The 15,821-nt window shown below is 40.9% G+C and overlaps 1 protein-coding gene across 1 annotated transcript; it reads left to right on the top strand.

Annotated features, from left to right (window-relative positions):
- The first annotated feature begins 347 nt into the window (after window positions 1-347).
- On the top strand, window positions 348-13,193 carry LOC139534253 (oligosaccharyltransferase complex subunit ostc). The gene is made up of 4 exons (XM_071333254.1): window positions 348-880; window positions 6,998-7,091; window positions 7,244-7,441; window positions 12,955-13,193. The coding sequence occupies exons 1-4, from the start codon at window positions 742-744 to the stop codon at window positions 12,971-12,973; spliced, it is 450 nt and encodes a 149-aa protein (XP_071189355.1). The 5' UTR covers window positions 348-741; the 3' UTR covers window positions 12,974-13,193.
- The last annotated feature ends 2,628 nt before the right edge of the window (window positions 13,194-15,821 follow it).

The following is a 15,821-nucleotide window of genomic DNA, read 5'->3' as shown; positions in this document are numbered from 1 at the left end:
TTCTTGATGTGCATAAATTGTAGCATATTAATCTGTTTCATGGGGAAAAAGTTTGGAGATGGGTTTCTCTATAACCACAATCTAAATCGCCTACCTACAGCTCACGTGACTCAGGCAATAGCTGTTGGGCTCTCTCAACACACACCACTCCGTCCCTCCCCAACACTCTTGCTCAACAGCCTGCAGCAGGTCACAATGAATTATATATATTTTAAGAGAAATGCCATGGCGGCCGTGGTGCAACTTGGAAATAGCCCAGGGACTGAATAGTCAGGACCGAGGGAAAAATGAACGGAGCTAAGTACAGAGAGATCATTGATAAAAACCTGCTCCCCAGAGGCCCAAAAACCCGCAACCAATACATTTTTCACATGCAACATCGTTCTCAAAGTAAACTGCGAGGTTGCAACCTGGAAACACGCTGGGGGTAGAAAGAACAAAAGGGTTTGAGCTCTAACCGTTGATTGTCGCACAACAACTACGTCACCACTAAGGTCTTACCAGATACATGACACATTTCAGAGTAAAATAGACCTTTCGTCACATTTTGTCAGTATTCGGGTATAGTGATTTTGGATATCACATTTTTAGATTCATGAAATCTATTTTCTCATTCAAATAATGGCACTGGCTTATGAAGTGTTCATCAACGAACTAGATTTTCGGTACTTCCTGGACACGTCGACGTACCAGACAGAAACCGGAAATCTGTTTACCGAAAGAGTACATTCGTTTTGAATTATGGAGACATTATACGGTATACCTTTCGCAGTGTTGGAATGTCCAAATATAAAACTCAAAAAGCCGTCATGGTTGCACATGCCCTCTGCTATGACAGTCTATGCGATCGTTATTGTATCGTACTTTCTCATTACTGGAGGTAAGTTGTCTAACACTGCTGCTAGCCGTAACAGATCTCTCAACTAGTCTTAGTCGACTCAACGTTTTACGATGGAGTTGAGTGGTGACTAGTGTGGTTGGACTGGCACTCCGTCACACAAAATTACGTTGTTTTATATGTATAAATGTGTGTAATTGTGGGATATTCTTAGGGTGCTGAAATCAGTAAATGTGATGTGTGATGTCAGAGCTCCAGTCTGCCTACACCAGTCACTGCTAAACTCTATCTTAAATCGTGGAGTTGAGTGAGTTTCGTCAGCTACTTAACTCCAGGATTTGTAACTTATGTAAAATTATTTAGTTAACATACACATTGAGGAAAAACCGGTACATGCAGTCAGACCTATACAATCGGCTAATCGGTGTTGCAAAAAAATTCATAAGAACACACAATTAACATTACAAACCAGTTTTGTGCCAACCATCAACAAAATCAGCTTTTTCCAAGCACACCCATTCTGTTAACATCTGACTCAACCAATGATCTGTTTGTGCAGTAATGTTGAACTTTTTTTTGATGTAGCTAGTGAACTAGTTTTTTAAAAGTAAAGTAGTTAAACAAAAGGTAGCTTTACTTTGTCAATTAAGTAATCGGTAGCTTGGTAATTTCGAGTCTTATTAATCAAGCAGTAATACACACTTAATTGGTATAAACAATAAAACTAATACCTGCAAAATCATGTAAATGTTCCTTACAAGCTAGAATGTAAAATCCAATTACATTTAAACATACTATACCGGTTTATTTGTGTGGTTTGTCCTACAGCTGCTAGAAATTTGAGACAAAATATCTCCAAGGAAGTATTGTTTACGCAACTTTTTGAGAGCCCATAGGTACAGTGCATTTGTAAAGTATTCAGACCCTTTGACTTTTTTCAAATTTTGGTTACGTTGCAGCCTTATTCTAAAATGGATTAAATTGTTCCCCCCCCCCAATCTACACACAATAAGCCATAAGGACAAAGCAAAAATAAAAATATATATTTTTGTAACCAATGTATATATGTAAATGTAATATATATATGTATGTATACAACAATACTGAATGAACACTTATTTTAAATTGATATAATACATCAATAAAATCAGTTTAGCCTCAAATAAATAATGAAACATGTTCAATTTGGTTTAAATAATGCAAAAACAAAGTGTTGAAGAAAGTAAAAGTGCAGTATGTGCCATGTAAGAAAGCTAAGTTCCTTGCTCAGAACATGAGAACATATGAAAGCTGGTGGTTCCTTTTAACATGAGTCTTCAATATTCCCAGGTAAGAAGTTTTAGGTTGTAGTTATTATAGGAATTATATGACTATTTCTCTCTATACGATTTGTATTTCATATACCTTTGACTATTGGATGTTCTTATAGGCACTTTAGTATTGCCAGTGTAACAGTATAGCTTCCATCCCTCTCCTTGCCGCTACCTGGGCTCGAACCAGGAACACATCGACAACAGCCACCCTCGAAGCAGCGTTACCCATGCAGAGCAAGGGGAACAACTACTCCAAGTCTCAGAGCGAGTCACGTTTGAAACGCTATTAGCACCCCGCTAACTAGCTAGCCATTTCACATTGGTTACACCAGCCTAATCTCTGGAGTTGATAGGCTTGAATTCATAAACAGCAGAGCTGCTGGCAAAACGCACGAAAGTGCTGTTTGAATGAATGCTTACGAGCCTGCTGGTGCCCACCATCGCTCAGACTGCTCTATCAAATCATAGACTTAATTATAACATAACACACAGAAATACGATCCTTAGGTCGTAAGGACCATTAATATGGTCGAATCCGGAAACTATCATCTCGAAAATAAACATTTATTCTTTCAGTGAAATACGGAAACGTTCCGTATTTTATCTAAGGGTGGCATCCATCAGTCTAAATATTCCTGTTACATTGCACAACCTTCAATGTTATATCATAATTACGTAAAATTCTGGCAAATTAGTTCGCAATGAGCCAGGCAGCCCAAACTGTTGCATATACCCTGACTCTGCGTGCAATGAACGCAAGATAAGTGACACAATTTCACCTGGTTAATATTGCCTGCTAACCTGGATTTATTTTAGCTAAATATGCAGGTTTAAAAATATATACTTCTGTGTATTGATTTTAAGAAAGGCATTGATGTTTATGGTTAGGTACACGTTGGAGCAACGACAGTCCTTTTTCGCGAATGCGCACTGCATCGATTATATGCAACGCAGGACACGCTAGATAAACTAGTAATATCATCAACCACGTGTAGTTATAACTAGTGATTATGATTGATTGAGTGTTTTTTATAAGATAAGTTTAATGCTAGCTAGCAACTTACCTTGGCTTCTTACTGCATTCGCGTAACAGGCGGGCTCCTCGTGAGGCAGGTGGTTAGAGAGTTGGACTATTGCAAGATTGAATCCCTGAGCTGACAAGGTAAAAATCTGTTGTTCTGCCCCTGAACAAGGTAGTTAACCCACCCTTCCTAGGCCGTCATTGAAAATAAGAATGTGTTCTTAACTGACTTGCCTAGTTAAATAAAGGTGTAAAAACAAACAAAAAAACCAAACAATCGGCATACAAAATTACCGATTTCCGATTGTTATGAAATCTTGAAATCGGCCCTAATTATTCTTCTATTCCGATTAATCGGTCGACCTGTACTCCAGAGATGTTCGATTGGGTTCAAGTCTGGGCTTTGGCTGGGCCACTCAAGGACATTGAGAATTGTCCTGAAGTCACTCCTGCGTTGTCCTGGCTGTGTGCTTAGGATCGTTGTCCTGTTGGATGGTGAACCTTCGCCCCAGTCTAAGGTCCTGACCGCTCTGGAGCATGCTTTCATCAAGCTTTGCTCCGTTCATCTTTCCCTCGATCCTGACTAGTCTCCCAGTCCCTGCCGCTGAAAAACATCCCCACAGCATGATGCTGCCACCACCATGCTTCACCGTAGGGATGGTGGCAGGTTTCCTCCAGATGTGACGCTTGGCATTCAGGCCAAAGAGTTCAATCTTGGTTTTATCAGACCATATAATCTTGTTTCTCATTGTTTGAGAGTCTTTAGGTACCTTTTGGCACACCCCATGCCGGCTGTCATGTGCCTTTTACTGAGGAGTGGCATTTGTCTGGTCACTACCATAAAGGCCTGATTGCTGGAGTGCTGCAGAGATGGTTATCCTTCTGGAAGGTAGTCGAATCTCCACAGAGAAACTCTGGAGCTCTGTCATAGTGACCATCAGGTTCTTGGTCACCTCCCTGACCAAGGCCCTTCTCCCTCGATTGCTTATTTTGGCTGGGCGGCCGGCCACCTCTTGGTGGTTCCAAACTTCTTCCATTTTAATAAGGATGGAGGACACTGTGTTCTTGGGGACCTTCATTGCTGCAGAAATGTTTTGGTACCCTTCCCCAGATGTGTGCCTCGACAAAATACTGTCTCGGAGCTCTACGGACAATTCCTTCGACCTCATGGCTCGGTTTTTGCTCTGACATGCACTGTCAACTGTGGGACCTTATATAGAAAGGTGTGTGCTTTTCCAAATTAAGTCCAATCAATTCAATTTACCACAAGTGGACTCCAATCAAGTTGTAGAAACATCTCAAGGATGATCATTGGAAACTGGATGCACCTGAGCTCAATTTCGAGTCTCATAGCAAAGGGTCTGAATACTTATTTACATAAAGTATTTTCTAAAATAGAAAATAAAATGTTTTCGCTTTGTCATTATGGGGTATTGTGTGTAGATTGAGGGGGGTAAAAATAATTGTATCCATTTTAAAATAGTCCTGTAACGTAACAAAATGTTGAAAAGTCAAGGGGTCTGATTACTTTCCGAATGCACTGTACATGATTTGGTTCAGCACCGAGGTAAAATACGTTTTATATTGGATATTCAGTTCTCCTCAATTTTGCCATGACAATGAACATTGTATATTCTGAATCAGATGAGGGAGAACAATCCACACTTTGTGCAATTTTTTTGTTGTTGTATAGATAAAGAAATCACTCAACGTGTGGATTGTTCTCCCTCGTTCAGAATATACTATTTTCAAGGTCATGGCATGCTTGGTTCAATAGCTACACTGAGCAAAAATATAAACGCAACATATACAGTGTTAATCCCATGTTTCATGAGCTGAATTAAAACATCCTAGAAATGTTCCATATGCACAAAAAGCTTATTTTTCTCTAAATATTTGGGACAAATTTGTATGCATCCCTGTTAGTGAGCATTTCTCTTTTGCCAAGACAATCCATCCAACTGACAGGTGTGGCATATCAAGAAGCTGATTAAACAGCATGATTATTACACAGGTGCACCTTGTGCTGGGGGACAAAAGGCCACTCTAAAATGTGCAGTTTTGTCACACAACACAATGCCACGGATATCAAGTTGAGGGAGTGTGCAATTGGCATGCTGACTGCAGGAATGTCCACCAGAGCTGTTGCCAGAGAATTTAATGTTAATTTCTCTACCATAAGCCGCCTCCAACGCTGTATTAGAGAATTTGGCAGTACGTCCAATCGGCCTCACAACCGCAGACCACATGTATGGCGTTGTGTGGGCGAGCGGTTTGCTGACGGCAACATTGTGAACAGAGTGCTCCATGGTGGCGGTGAGGTTATGGTATGGTCAGTTATAAGCAACAAACACAATTGCATTTTAGCGATGGCAATTTGAATGCACAGATACTGTGACAAGATTTTGAGGCCCACTGTCGCGCCATTCGTCCGCCGCCGCCATCACCTCATGTTTAAGCATGATAATGCATGGCCCCATGTCGCAAGAATCTGTACACAATTCCTGGAAGCTGAAAATGTCCCAGTTCTTCCATTGCCCATTGAACATGTTTGGGATGCTCTTGATTGACATGCACAACAGCGTGTTCCAGTTCCCACCAATATCCAGCAACTTCGCACAGCCGTTGGAGAGGACTGGGACGACATTCCACAGTCCACAATCAAAAGCCTGATCAACTCTATGCGAAGGAGATGCAGGGGCTGCATGAGGCAAATGGTGGTCACACCAGATACTGACCGGTTTTCTGATCCACGCCTCTACCTTTTTGTTCAGGTACCAACAGATGCATATCTGTATTCCCAGTCATGTGAAATACATAGATTAAAACTAGCCTAACATACTGACCGTACCGTTGCTAAATGTACACATACATGTTATTCAATCATTGCACCCAAGTCCCGTCTCTCCCATCTCCTCATTGGTTTTTAGGAGCATATACCCACATAGGTGATTGAAAGATGAGCTGAGGTCTACACTAGAGTCCAGTGAGTAGTGGTAATGCACCTTAAAGTTGGTTGTCAACCGCTATTTAAAGTCCAAAGAAGAAGCCTGAAATGGGAGAGATTACTAGAATCAAACTCGGTTTACCGTTTTATGTGTGGATTAATTGTCGGAGTAGAGGACCTTGTGCATTTCAGGTAAAAAACAACCCAACGTTTATATCCCAGGACAAATTAGCTAGAAACAGCATGCTAGCTAGTGAAATTGCCATAAATGTTTGCTTATCGACCTGTCTCCAAATGAATATAATTGGTTCAGAGTTCGTTTTGATATTTCAACCTGTGTCCTGCGCGCGATGGCGGACGCATGCACGATCTGGTCAGCATCTAACTTTACCTCTGTACCTAACCATATAACTACAGGCACTCTTAAAAAGTTGGGTAAACAATACTGTGGATAATTTGTGTCAAATTTTGATCAGCTGAAGGAGTTAAGTTTAAATGTAATTTTATTCAACATTCTGGCTTGTAAGTAACATTTTACAAGATTTTGCAAGAATTCATTTCAGGCTGTATATACCAGTTGTGTATTACAGCCTGATTAATTACACTAGGTAATGTTAAACTATATTCTCAGAGTAGCTTCCACAACACTGTGGCTAATGAACCGTGAGTAATTATTTTAGGCGATTTGTATAGGCTAATTGTAGCAAGCCAGCTCAGATGGTCTGGGCTAGCATTGCACCTTCTTTTGCCCTCGCACATCACGTTTACCATGCCAATTAATATACTATGCCAATGCATAGCTAACTATTGATTTTCTTTCTAGTTACTTTAGCTAAATATTTCGAAGGGCTTTCATCGTGTCTCTCCCCCATCTGCAGGCATCATCTACGATGTCATTGTGGAACCACCTAGCGTGGGTTCAATGACGGATGAACATGGGCACCAGCGGCCAGTTGCGTTTTTGGCATACAGGTAAGTACGCTGCCCCTTTGCCAGTGTATGCTGTTCCTGCATTGTCAACGCTTGGGACCATCATTTACTCCATTATCATAATTATCTGCATTGTATTGCCAAAAATGTAAAGGGTAGTCATAAACACTTTATTTGTTCTCTTTCACATGAAGAGTGAATGGCCAGTACATCATGGAAGGGTTGGCCTCCAGTTTCCTCTTCACTATGGGAGGCTTGGGCTTCATAATCCTGGATCGCTCCAATGCCCCAAACATCCCTAAACTCAACCGCTTCCTCCTGCTGTTCATTGGTTTTGTAAGCGTCCTGCTCAGCTTCTTCATGGCCAGGGTATTCATGAGAATGAAACTTCCGTAAGTATTCTCTTGTGAAGATTTATTAGGATGTCTCCAAACCAAAACACATGAAACTAATGTCTGTGGGGTGAGGAGAAATTAGCTATTTTCTGATGGACAGCACAACACAAACCTAGGCCCTTCCCCAACACACTGCTCCCATTGAAAACCATTAAGTTTCTGTGTTTTTTACACATTTGTTTGTCTAGTTTGAAGACGACCTAATCGTCACAACACAAGCAACACTCTTGATGGGATGGTTGAGATGGATGTTTGGGTTTTGCACAACCACTCAAAAGATGTATGTTGTTTGATACCACTCAATGAGCGGATAAAAATAGAACTGGGGTTCCTTCAGTTCGATTCAACGTTTGCTACGTTGCATGGTGTTTTGTAGTGAATTACATGTTTCCCCAAAACGGTGTGCACTGTTCTTCAACAGCCTTTGGTGGGAGTGGTGAGGTGTGGCCTGATCAATATGGGTGTTACCATATCAAATCGCAAAACACACACCATACACATTCTCCCTCTGGGCCACCATAATCACACTGTTCTTCAACTAGTACTGCTACTTGCGCACTCATCTTCTGCACATCTATCACCATAGTGTTTAACTTCTTACGGCTGAAATCCCGTTAACGGGATCGATTTGACAGCAGCCAGTGAAAGTGCAGGGCGCCAAATTCAAACAACAGAAATCTCATAATTAAAATTCCTCAAACATACAAGTATTATACACCATTTTAAAGATAAACTTGTTGTTAATCACACCACAGTGTCCGATTTCAAAAAGGCTTTACGTCGAAAGCATACCATGCGATTATGTTAGGTCAGCACCTAGTCACAGAAAAACACAGCGATTTTTCCAGCCAAAGAGAGGAGTCACAAAAAGCAGAAATAGAGAGAAAATGAATCACTAATCTTTGATGATCTTCATCAGATGACACTCATAGGACTTCATGTTACACAATACCTGTATGTTTTGTTCGATAAAGTTCATATTTATATCCAAAAATATGTTTACATTGGCGCGTTATGTTCAGTAATGTTTTGCTTCGAAAACATCCGGTGATTTTGCAGAGAGCCACATCAATTTACAGAAATACTCATCATAAATGTTGATGAAAATACAAGTGTTATACATGGAATTAAAGATCCACTTCTCCTTAATGCAACCGCTGTGTCAGATAAAAAAAAAATACAGAAAAAGCACACCATGCAATAATCTGAGTACAGCGCTCAGGCACCAAGACAAGCCATACAGATACCCGCCATGTTGTGGAGTCAACAGAAGTCAGAAATAGCATTATAAATATTCACTTACCTTTGATGATCTTCATCAGAATGCACTCCCAGGAATCCCAGTTCCACAAATGTTCGTTTTGTTCGATAAAGTCCATCCTTTTTGTTCGTGCGTTTAGTTCACAAATCCAAATTCACGAGGTGCAGGCACTTAGTCCAGACAAAGTCAAAAAGTTACATTACAGTTCGTAGAAACATGTCAAACGATGTATAGAATCAATCTTTAGGATGTTTTTAACATAAATCTTCAATAATGTTGTTTCAACCGGAGAATACCTTTGTCTTTAGAAACGAATAGGAACGCAGCTACCTCTCACGGGGGCACGCCTGAGTGAGCTCATGGCACTCTGCCAGACACCTGGTTGAAACAGCTCTCATTCCCTCATCCTTCACAGTAGAAGCCTGAAACAAAGTTCTAAAGACTGTTGACATCTAGTGGAAGCCTTAGGAAGTGCAATTGGATCTTTTATAGGCGATGACATACAAACCTCAGATTTCCCACTTCCTGGTTGGATTTTTTCTCAGGTTTTTACCTGCCATATGAGTTATGTTATACTCACAGACATCATTCAAACAGTTTTAGAAACTTCAGAGTGTTTTCTATCCAAATCTACTAATAATATGCATATCTTAGCTTTTGGGCCTGAGTAGCAGGCAGTTTACTCTGGGCACCTTATTCATCCAAGCTACTCAATACTGCACCCCATCCATAAGAAGTTAATTTCCCATACTGTAATAATTTCGCCACTATGGCCTATTTATTGCCTCACCCCACTTATCCTACCTCATTTGCACACACTGTATATAGACTTTCTCTATTGTATTATTGACTGTATGTTTGTTTATTCCATGTGTAAATCTGTGTTGTTGTTTTGTGTCACACTGCTTTCCTTTATCTTGGCCAGGTCACAGTTGTAAATGAGAACTTGTTTATCAACTAGCCTACCTGGTTAAATAAAGGTTAAATCAAATAAATAAATAAACTAGTCGTTCAGTACAGTCACGTTTCCGTTACACCCTGCTCAATCGTAATGAACGCACCACTGTCTTCGTCACAGTAAAGTCTATTGCAGGACAATTATTTTGAAATGTTGTAATGCATCTAAACACCAGACTTAAAAAGTTAAGTAAAAAATTATAATCTAATGCAGACATTCTCCTTTCCTCGAAGTACCCCCAGCCAGCCCAGTTATTTAATGTATTCCAGAACCAGCACTGCTGATTCAACTAATAAAGGGCTTAATGGAGGCCATTTGAATCGGCTGTGCTAGTTCTTGAATACATCAAACAAGTGGACTGGCTGGGGGCGAAGAGTGTGGATAAATGAACATGTCTTACTCAGGCATTTTACTGTTGAAAGAAATTGTCTGTGTCAGTGGTCGTTCCCGCTCTCGTGTGAGGATGTTTTACCGCGTCAGCTCACAGTTCTCACAGGCTGTAACATAATGTGGAAAAAGTCAAGGGGTCTGAATACTTTCCGAAGGCACTGTAGCTAACTGATAGTTATACACAAAGCAATCATTTTACTTCATATCTTGTTTCGTCTCTATTGCTATTGTCTTGGCTGGAAGAAGATTTAGTGAATTGGGAGATGCAGAGTGAGAATACAGTAGGGGGAGTGCAAGTACTTCTCAAATGTAATGTTGTATGCGTTCTCAACACTCGTCTTCGAGGGAATGCACTCGGAGCATGAGAGTGTGGAGCACGGTAGTATGCATATTAAGAAACAGACACTATTTTAGACTATGATAATGTTGACAAAACACTATGGATGTATCTCCAAATGGCACACTATTCCCTATATAGTTCACTAGTGCACTATATATGGATGTTTTTTAAATGTTTTAATTTAACCTTTATTTAACTAGGCAAGTCCCTTAAGAACAAATTCTTATTTACAATGATGGCCTAGGAACACTGGGTTAACTGCCTTGTTCAGGGGCGGAACGACAGATTTTTACCTTGTCAGCTCAGGGATTTGATCTAGCAACCTTTCGGTTACTGGCTCAACGCTCTAACCACTAGGCTACCTGACGCCCCAATAGGGTGCGGTCATTTGGTACAAAACCTAAGACTATCAAATATCGAAGGATGCTAAATATAGGCCTATCCCGTTGGGCACCGACGTCAAGTCAACATCTATTCCACGTTGGTTCAACGTAATTTCGTGTGTGCCCAGTGGGATATCTAAAAACCTGTATTTTGAGTGGAACACCCCTTGTCCAGGCACAGTGGTGTTGTGTCATCAAAATTAGAGCTGTTGCATTAGCAGAATGTGATGCTCATATTTCACATTCTGTGATATAATTGGAATGGAAAAGTCGCAATGCTCGCTCACCATTAAACTCTTTTATTTTAACAACTATTAAAAGCTTGACGTTTCAGTCTTCATCAGAACAATGACACAGAGGGAATAGACAAGTACGTATAGGGATGGGGGGGAGACAATTAGGGAGAACTCTATTCAGCTGGCAGTGCCAATGAGAGGTGTGGCAGTCAATACAAGTAGGTCCGCAGGGTAAGAAGTACTGTGGTAAGGCAAAATACAGATTAGAAAACAATAATGCAATGGAAAAGGCTGTGCAATCAAATTACAACTGCAAAAGATAGTGAAGATGTAAAATCATTGCATTGTTCAGGCTTTATCTGCCTTCAAGGACATTTTTTGGGGGAACAAATACTTAATGGAAAATACATGTTGTATTTTCCATTAAGTATTTGTTCCCCCCAAAAATGTCCTTGAAGGCAGATAAAGCACATATAACGTTTTATAACGAGATCAAACACTTTTGCATGTGAACTGGGAATCCTAAGTCATTACTCCACATGCTTGACATACATCACTTTGTTTTGAGCCGACTTCGCTTTCAGCTTTGAACTGGACACCTGGCTCAAACCCAGGTGTTTTTCACCTGGTTCAAACCCCTCTTGACCTGTGAATCGGGCCAGCTTAATCAATGTTCTGATGGCCATTGATAAATGCTGAAACATCAAGCTTTTACTAGTTGTTGTTTAAATAAAATGAGTGCTTAATGGTGAGCGAGCATTTCCCCTTTTCAACTCACGTTGGTTAAGCGCCCTCCACTTCTTTCCAACGTACACTATATTACCAAAAGTATGTGGACACCTGCTCATCGACCATCTCATTCCATAATCATGGGCATTAATATGGAGTTGGTCCCCCCCCTTTGCTGCTATAACAGCCTCCACTCTTCTGGTAAGGCTTTCCACTAGGAACATTGTTGCGGGGACTTGCTTCAATTCAGCCACGAGCATTAGTGAGTGAGGTTGGGCACTGATGTTGGGCAATTAGGCCTGGCTCGCAGTTGGCGTTCCAATTCATCCCAAAGGTGTTCAATGGGGTTGAGGTCAGGACTCTGTGCAGGCCTGTCAAGTTCTTCCACACTGATCTCAACAAACCATTTCTGTATGGACCTTGCTTTGTGCATGGCGGAATTGTCATGCTGAAACAGGAAAGGACCTTCCCCAAACTGTTGCCACAAAGTTGGAAGCACAGAATTGTCTAGAATGTCATTGTATGCTGTAGCGTTAAAATTTCCCTTCACTGGAACTAAGGGGCCTAGCCCGAACCCTGAAAAACAGCCCCTGCCCATTATCCCTCCTTTACAGATGGCACTATGCATTGGGGCAGGTAGCGTTCCCCTGGCATCCGCCAAACCCAGATTCGTCTGTCGGACTGCCAGATGGTGAAGCGCGATTCATAACTCCATGGTGATCTTAGGCTTGTGTGCTGCTGCTCGGCCATGGAAACCCATTTCATGAAGCTCCCGATGAATAGTTCTTGTGCTGACGTTGTTTCCAGAGGCAGTTTGGAACTCTGTAGTGAGTGTTGTAACAGACGTTTCCATTTAACAATAACAGCACTTAAAGTTGACTGGGGCAGCTCTAGCATGGCAGAAATTTGAAGAACTGACTTGTTGGCATCCTATGACGGTGCCACGTTAAGTCACTGAGCTCTTCAGTAAGGCCATTCTCTTGCCAAAGTTTGTCTATGAAGGTTGCATGGCTGTGTGCTCAATTTTATACGTATGGCTGAAGGGGTGTCCACATACTTTTGTATATATAGTGTGTATATCAATCAGTTATTTACCTGAACTGCTGACAAATATTTAAAGTTTTGTCATTGAGGATCATCCTGTTAATTTTGACCGCACATGTTGGAAGCCTACTCTAATCTGTCTCTACCTTTCCTTTATATTTCCCTGCAGTGGGTACCTCATGGGTTAAAGATGGACACAACATATTCCAAAGATGAAGAAAGAAGGGCAAAGACAAGTATAACTTGCACAATCACTGATTATGTACTAACGCTTCAATTGATTTAAGCCAGCCTAAACATTCAACACAAATTTAAATTGCAAATGTAGAATTGACAGGAACATCCTTCCCGAGCAATACGTCTTTGACCATGTTTCAGTGGTGTATTAAAGGCCAGTGCTGTCAAAAACGAGATTTCTTGTGTTTTATATATTTCCTAACTGAGGTTTTAATAATAAATAAACATAATATTGTGAAAATGACAATGCCGTTTTAGTGTAAGACCTGTTTGAAAAGACTGCCTGAAATTTCAGCCTATTTTGCTGGGATGGAGTTTTTGCCTGCCTGGTGACATTACCAGGCGGTATGTTAATACAAGGTTTCCCAAACTCGGTCCTGGGGCCCCCCCAGGTACACATTTCGTTTTTTGGTTTCGCACTGCACAGCTGATTTAAATAATCAAAGCTTGATGATCAGTAAGTCATTTGAATCAGCTGTTTAGTGCTAGGGCAAAAACCAAAACGTGCACCCGGGACAGAGTTTGTGAAACACTGATTTAATAGACCAATAGCATAGCGGGATTTCTTACAAGCTTCCAGGTTAGAGTCCCGCTCCTTGAAAGCAGCAGCTCTAGCCTTTAGCTCAGTGCGGATGTTGCCTGTAATTCATGGCTTCTGGTTGGGGTATGTACGTACGGTCACTGTGGGGACGACGTCACCGATGCACTTATTGATGAAGCCAATGACTGATGTGGTGTACTCCTCAATGCCATCGAAGGAATCCCGGAACGTATTCCAGTCTGTGCTATCAAAACAGTCCTGTAGCTTAGCATCTGCTTCATCTGACAACTTTTTTATTGATCTAGTCACTGGTGCTTTCTACTTTTTGCTTGTAAGCAGGAATCAGGAGTATATAATTTTGGTCAGATTTGCCAAATGGAGTGTGAGGGAGGGCTTTGTATGCGTTTCTGTGTGTGGAGTAAAGAGTGTTTTTCGAGGTTTATTCGATCTCCTCCAAAATTTTTGAACGCAGCCTGCCTTCTGGCCCCTTTTTCTCCACCTCCTCTTCACGCAAATCACAGGGATCTGGGCCTGTTCCCGACAAAGCAGTATATCATTCGCGTCTAGCTCATCAGACTCGTTAAAGGAAAAAAATGATTCTGCCAGTCCGTGGTGAGTATTCGCAGTCCAGAAGTTATTTTCGGTCATAAGAGACGGTAGCGGCAACATTATGTACAAAATAAGTTTAAAAAATAAGTTACAAACAATGCAAATAAACGAACAAAAGAACACAATCGGTTGGGGACACGTAAAACGTCAGCCTGCTTCTCCAGCGCCATAGTAAGTAACAACACATAACCCGGTCCGGTCGAGCCTCACTTTCAAGATGAAGCTAGCTGGCTGCTAATAACGTTAGCTTTGGGCAACAGGGTTAAGTAGTTGGCTAGCTGTTTATTTTCATGAACTAAAGTTCAATTTCAACAGGCGAACAACAAGTGGCTACGTAGCTAATACTTACTCACAGGATTCCTAAATCATTGCTAAGAATAATGAAAATTACTGCAGTTTCTACTGGTCATTGTTTTCAGGCTGGTTGTATTGGTGCTAGCTAGGTACCAAGCTAAAGCTAGCTAGCTACCCCAGAAGTTGTGGTCAAACAAATAATGCTTTATTACCAACGCGGTATTGCATACACATTGTTCGTGGCCGTTGTTTGCTTGTTTGCTGACTTTTTTTGTACAGCTTTGACAGTGCTACTAATAGTAGTGGTGGCGCTTGGCTTGCACGTGCAAATTCAGAACACAACATTCTATAATAGAATTGTGTTATTTGATGTGTCAAATTTAAAGCTTATTTAACGAGTCATAGTGTTATTATCAAATCATGTTATTTGACGTGTATCTTTTTTTACACGCAAAGACCCAAACGGCGTTCCGTAGCATGTCGTGAGGCTAATAGCAGTGACGCTATTACTGTGCAACATCTGAAAAATAGCGCACTTGGTAGTGTGTACCGGTGCTCATCTAGTTGCGAAAGCCAACATCACCCACGACAGAGAACGGTTGATTGTCAAGGGCAATGAATTACATTATCTGGGCGTTAATGGATTTCGCCTTTGAGTTGTCTCGCTGAAATGTTCTTACTCTTTCAAATGACTGCTCGACTTGTTGACTGCTCGATCCATACAGCAGACATTGTGGGCTAAGTTAGGAATGCTGTGTTGCACATGTAGCACAACATTTTTCGTGGCATCATTACGTCATGTACTTACGTTATAGGTATGCACGTCAGTTTTGACATCGGTTTTGCACATCGGCGTTAAACTAGACATCGGGCCGATACCGATGTTGGCATTTTTAGCTAATATCATCCGATTCCAATATGTTCACCGATATATCGTGCATCCCTAATTTATTTATATATATATATATATATATATATATATATATATATACTAGATGACTGACTAGTGCTGTTTTGAGGCCACTGTGCCTCTACAATAGAAAAAATACTTTAAATACAGTTAAGTTAAGAATCTGAACAGGCAGTAAATATAAGGTTGGGGTTATCCATAAGTGATTTTTTTTGTGGACAAGGCATTCATTGTAAATGCCTTTGAAGATGTAGCAATTGTGTTTTTCTATTAGAAACTGAAATAAATGTTCTTTCCATCAAGGTTGTTCTTCTGTGATCATGCTTTCTAATATACGAGTAATATCCTTCTTCTTACTTAGATCCACCAGAAAAAAATACAAATCTCTGTTTACCAAGTGCCATGTCCTGTTAACACCTTACAGCACTTATTGACAATTGAACTC

Source organism: Salvelinus alpinus, chromosome 11 (assembly GCF_045679555.1).
Source record: "Salvelinus alpinus chromosome 11, SLU_Salpinus.1, whole genome shotgun sequence".
Classification (NCBI taxonomy): Eukaryota; Metazoa; Chordata; class Actinopteri; order Salmoniformes; family Salmonidae; genus Salvelinus; species Salvelinus alpinus.
This window is presented reverse-complemented; position numbering and strand designations above follow the sequence as displayed.

Excerpts from the sequence above, each read along its gene's own strand:
- LOC139534253 (XM_071333254.1), top strand. The coding sequence starts at position 742 with ATGGAGACATTATACGGTATACCTTTCGCAGTGTTGGAATGTCCAAAT. Across the intron at positions 881-6,997 it reads GTACTTTCTCATTACTGGAG|GCATCATCTACGATGTCATT; the intron begins GTAAGTTGTCTA and ends CCCCATCTGCAG. Across the intron at positions 7,092-7,243 it reads GTTGCGTTTTTGGCATACAG|AGTGAATGGCCAGTACATCA; the intron begins GTAAGTACGCTG and ends TTTCACATGAAG.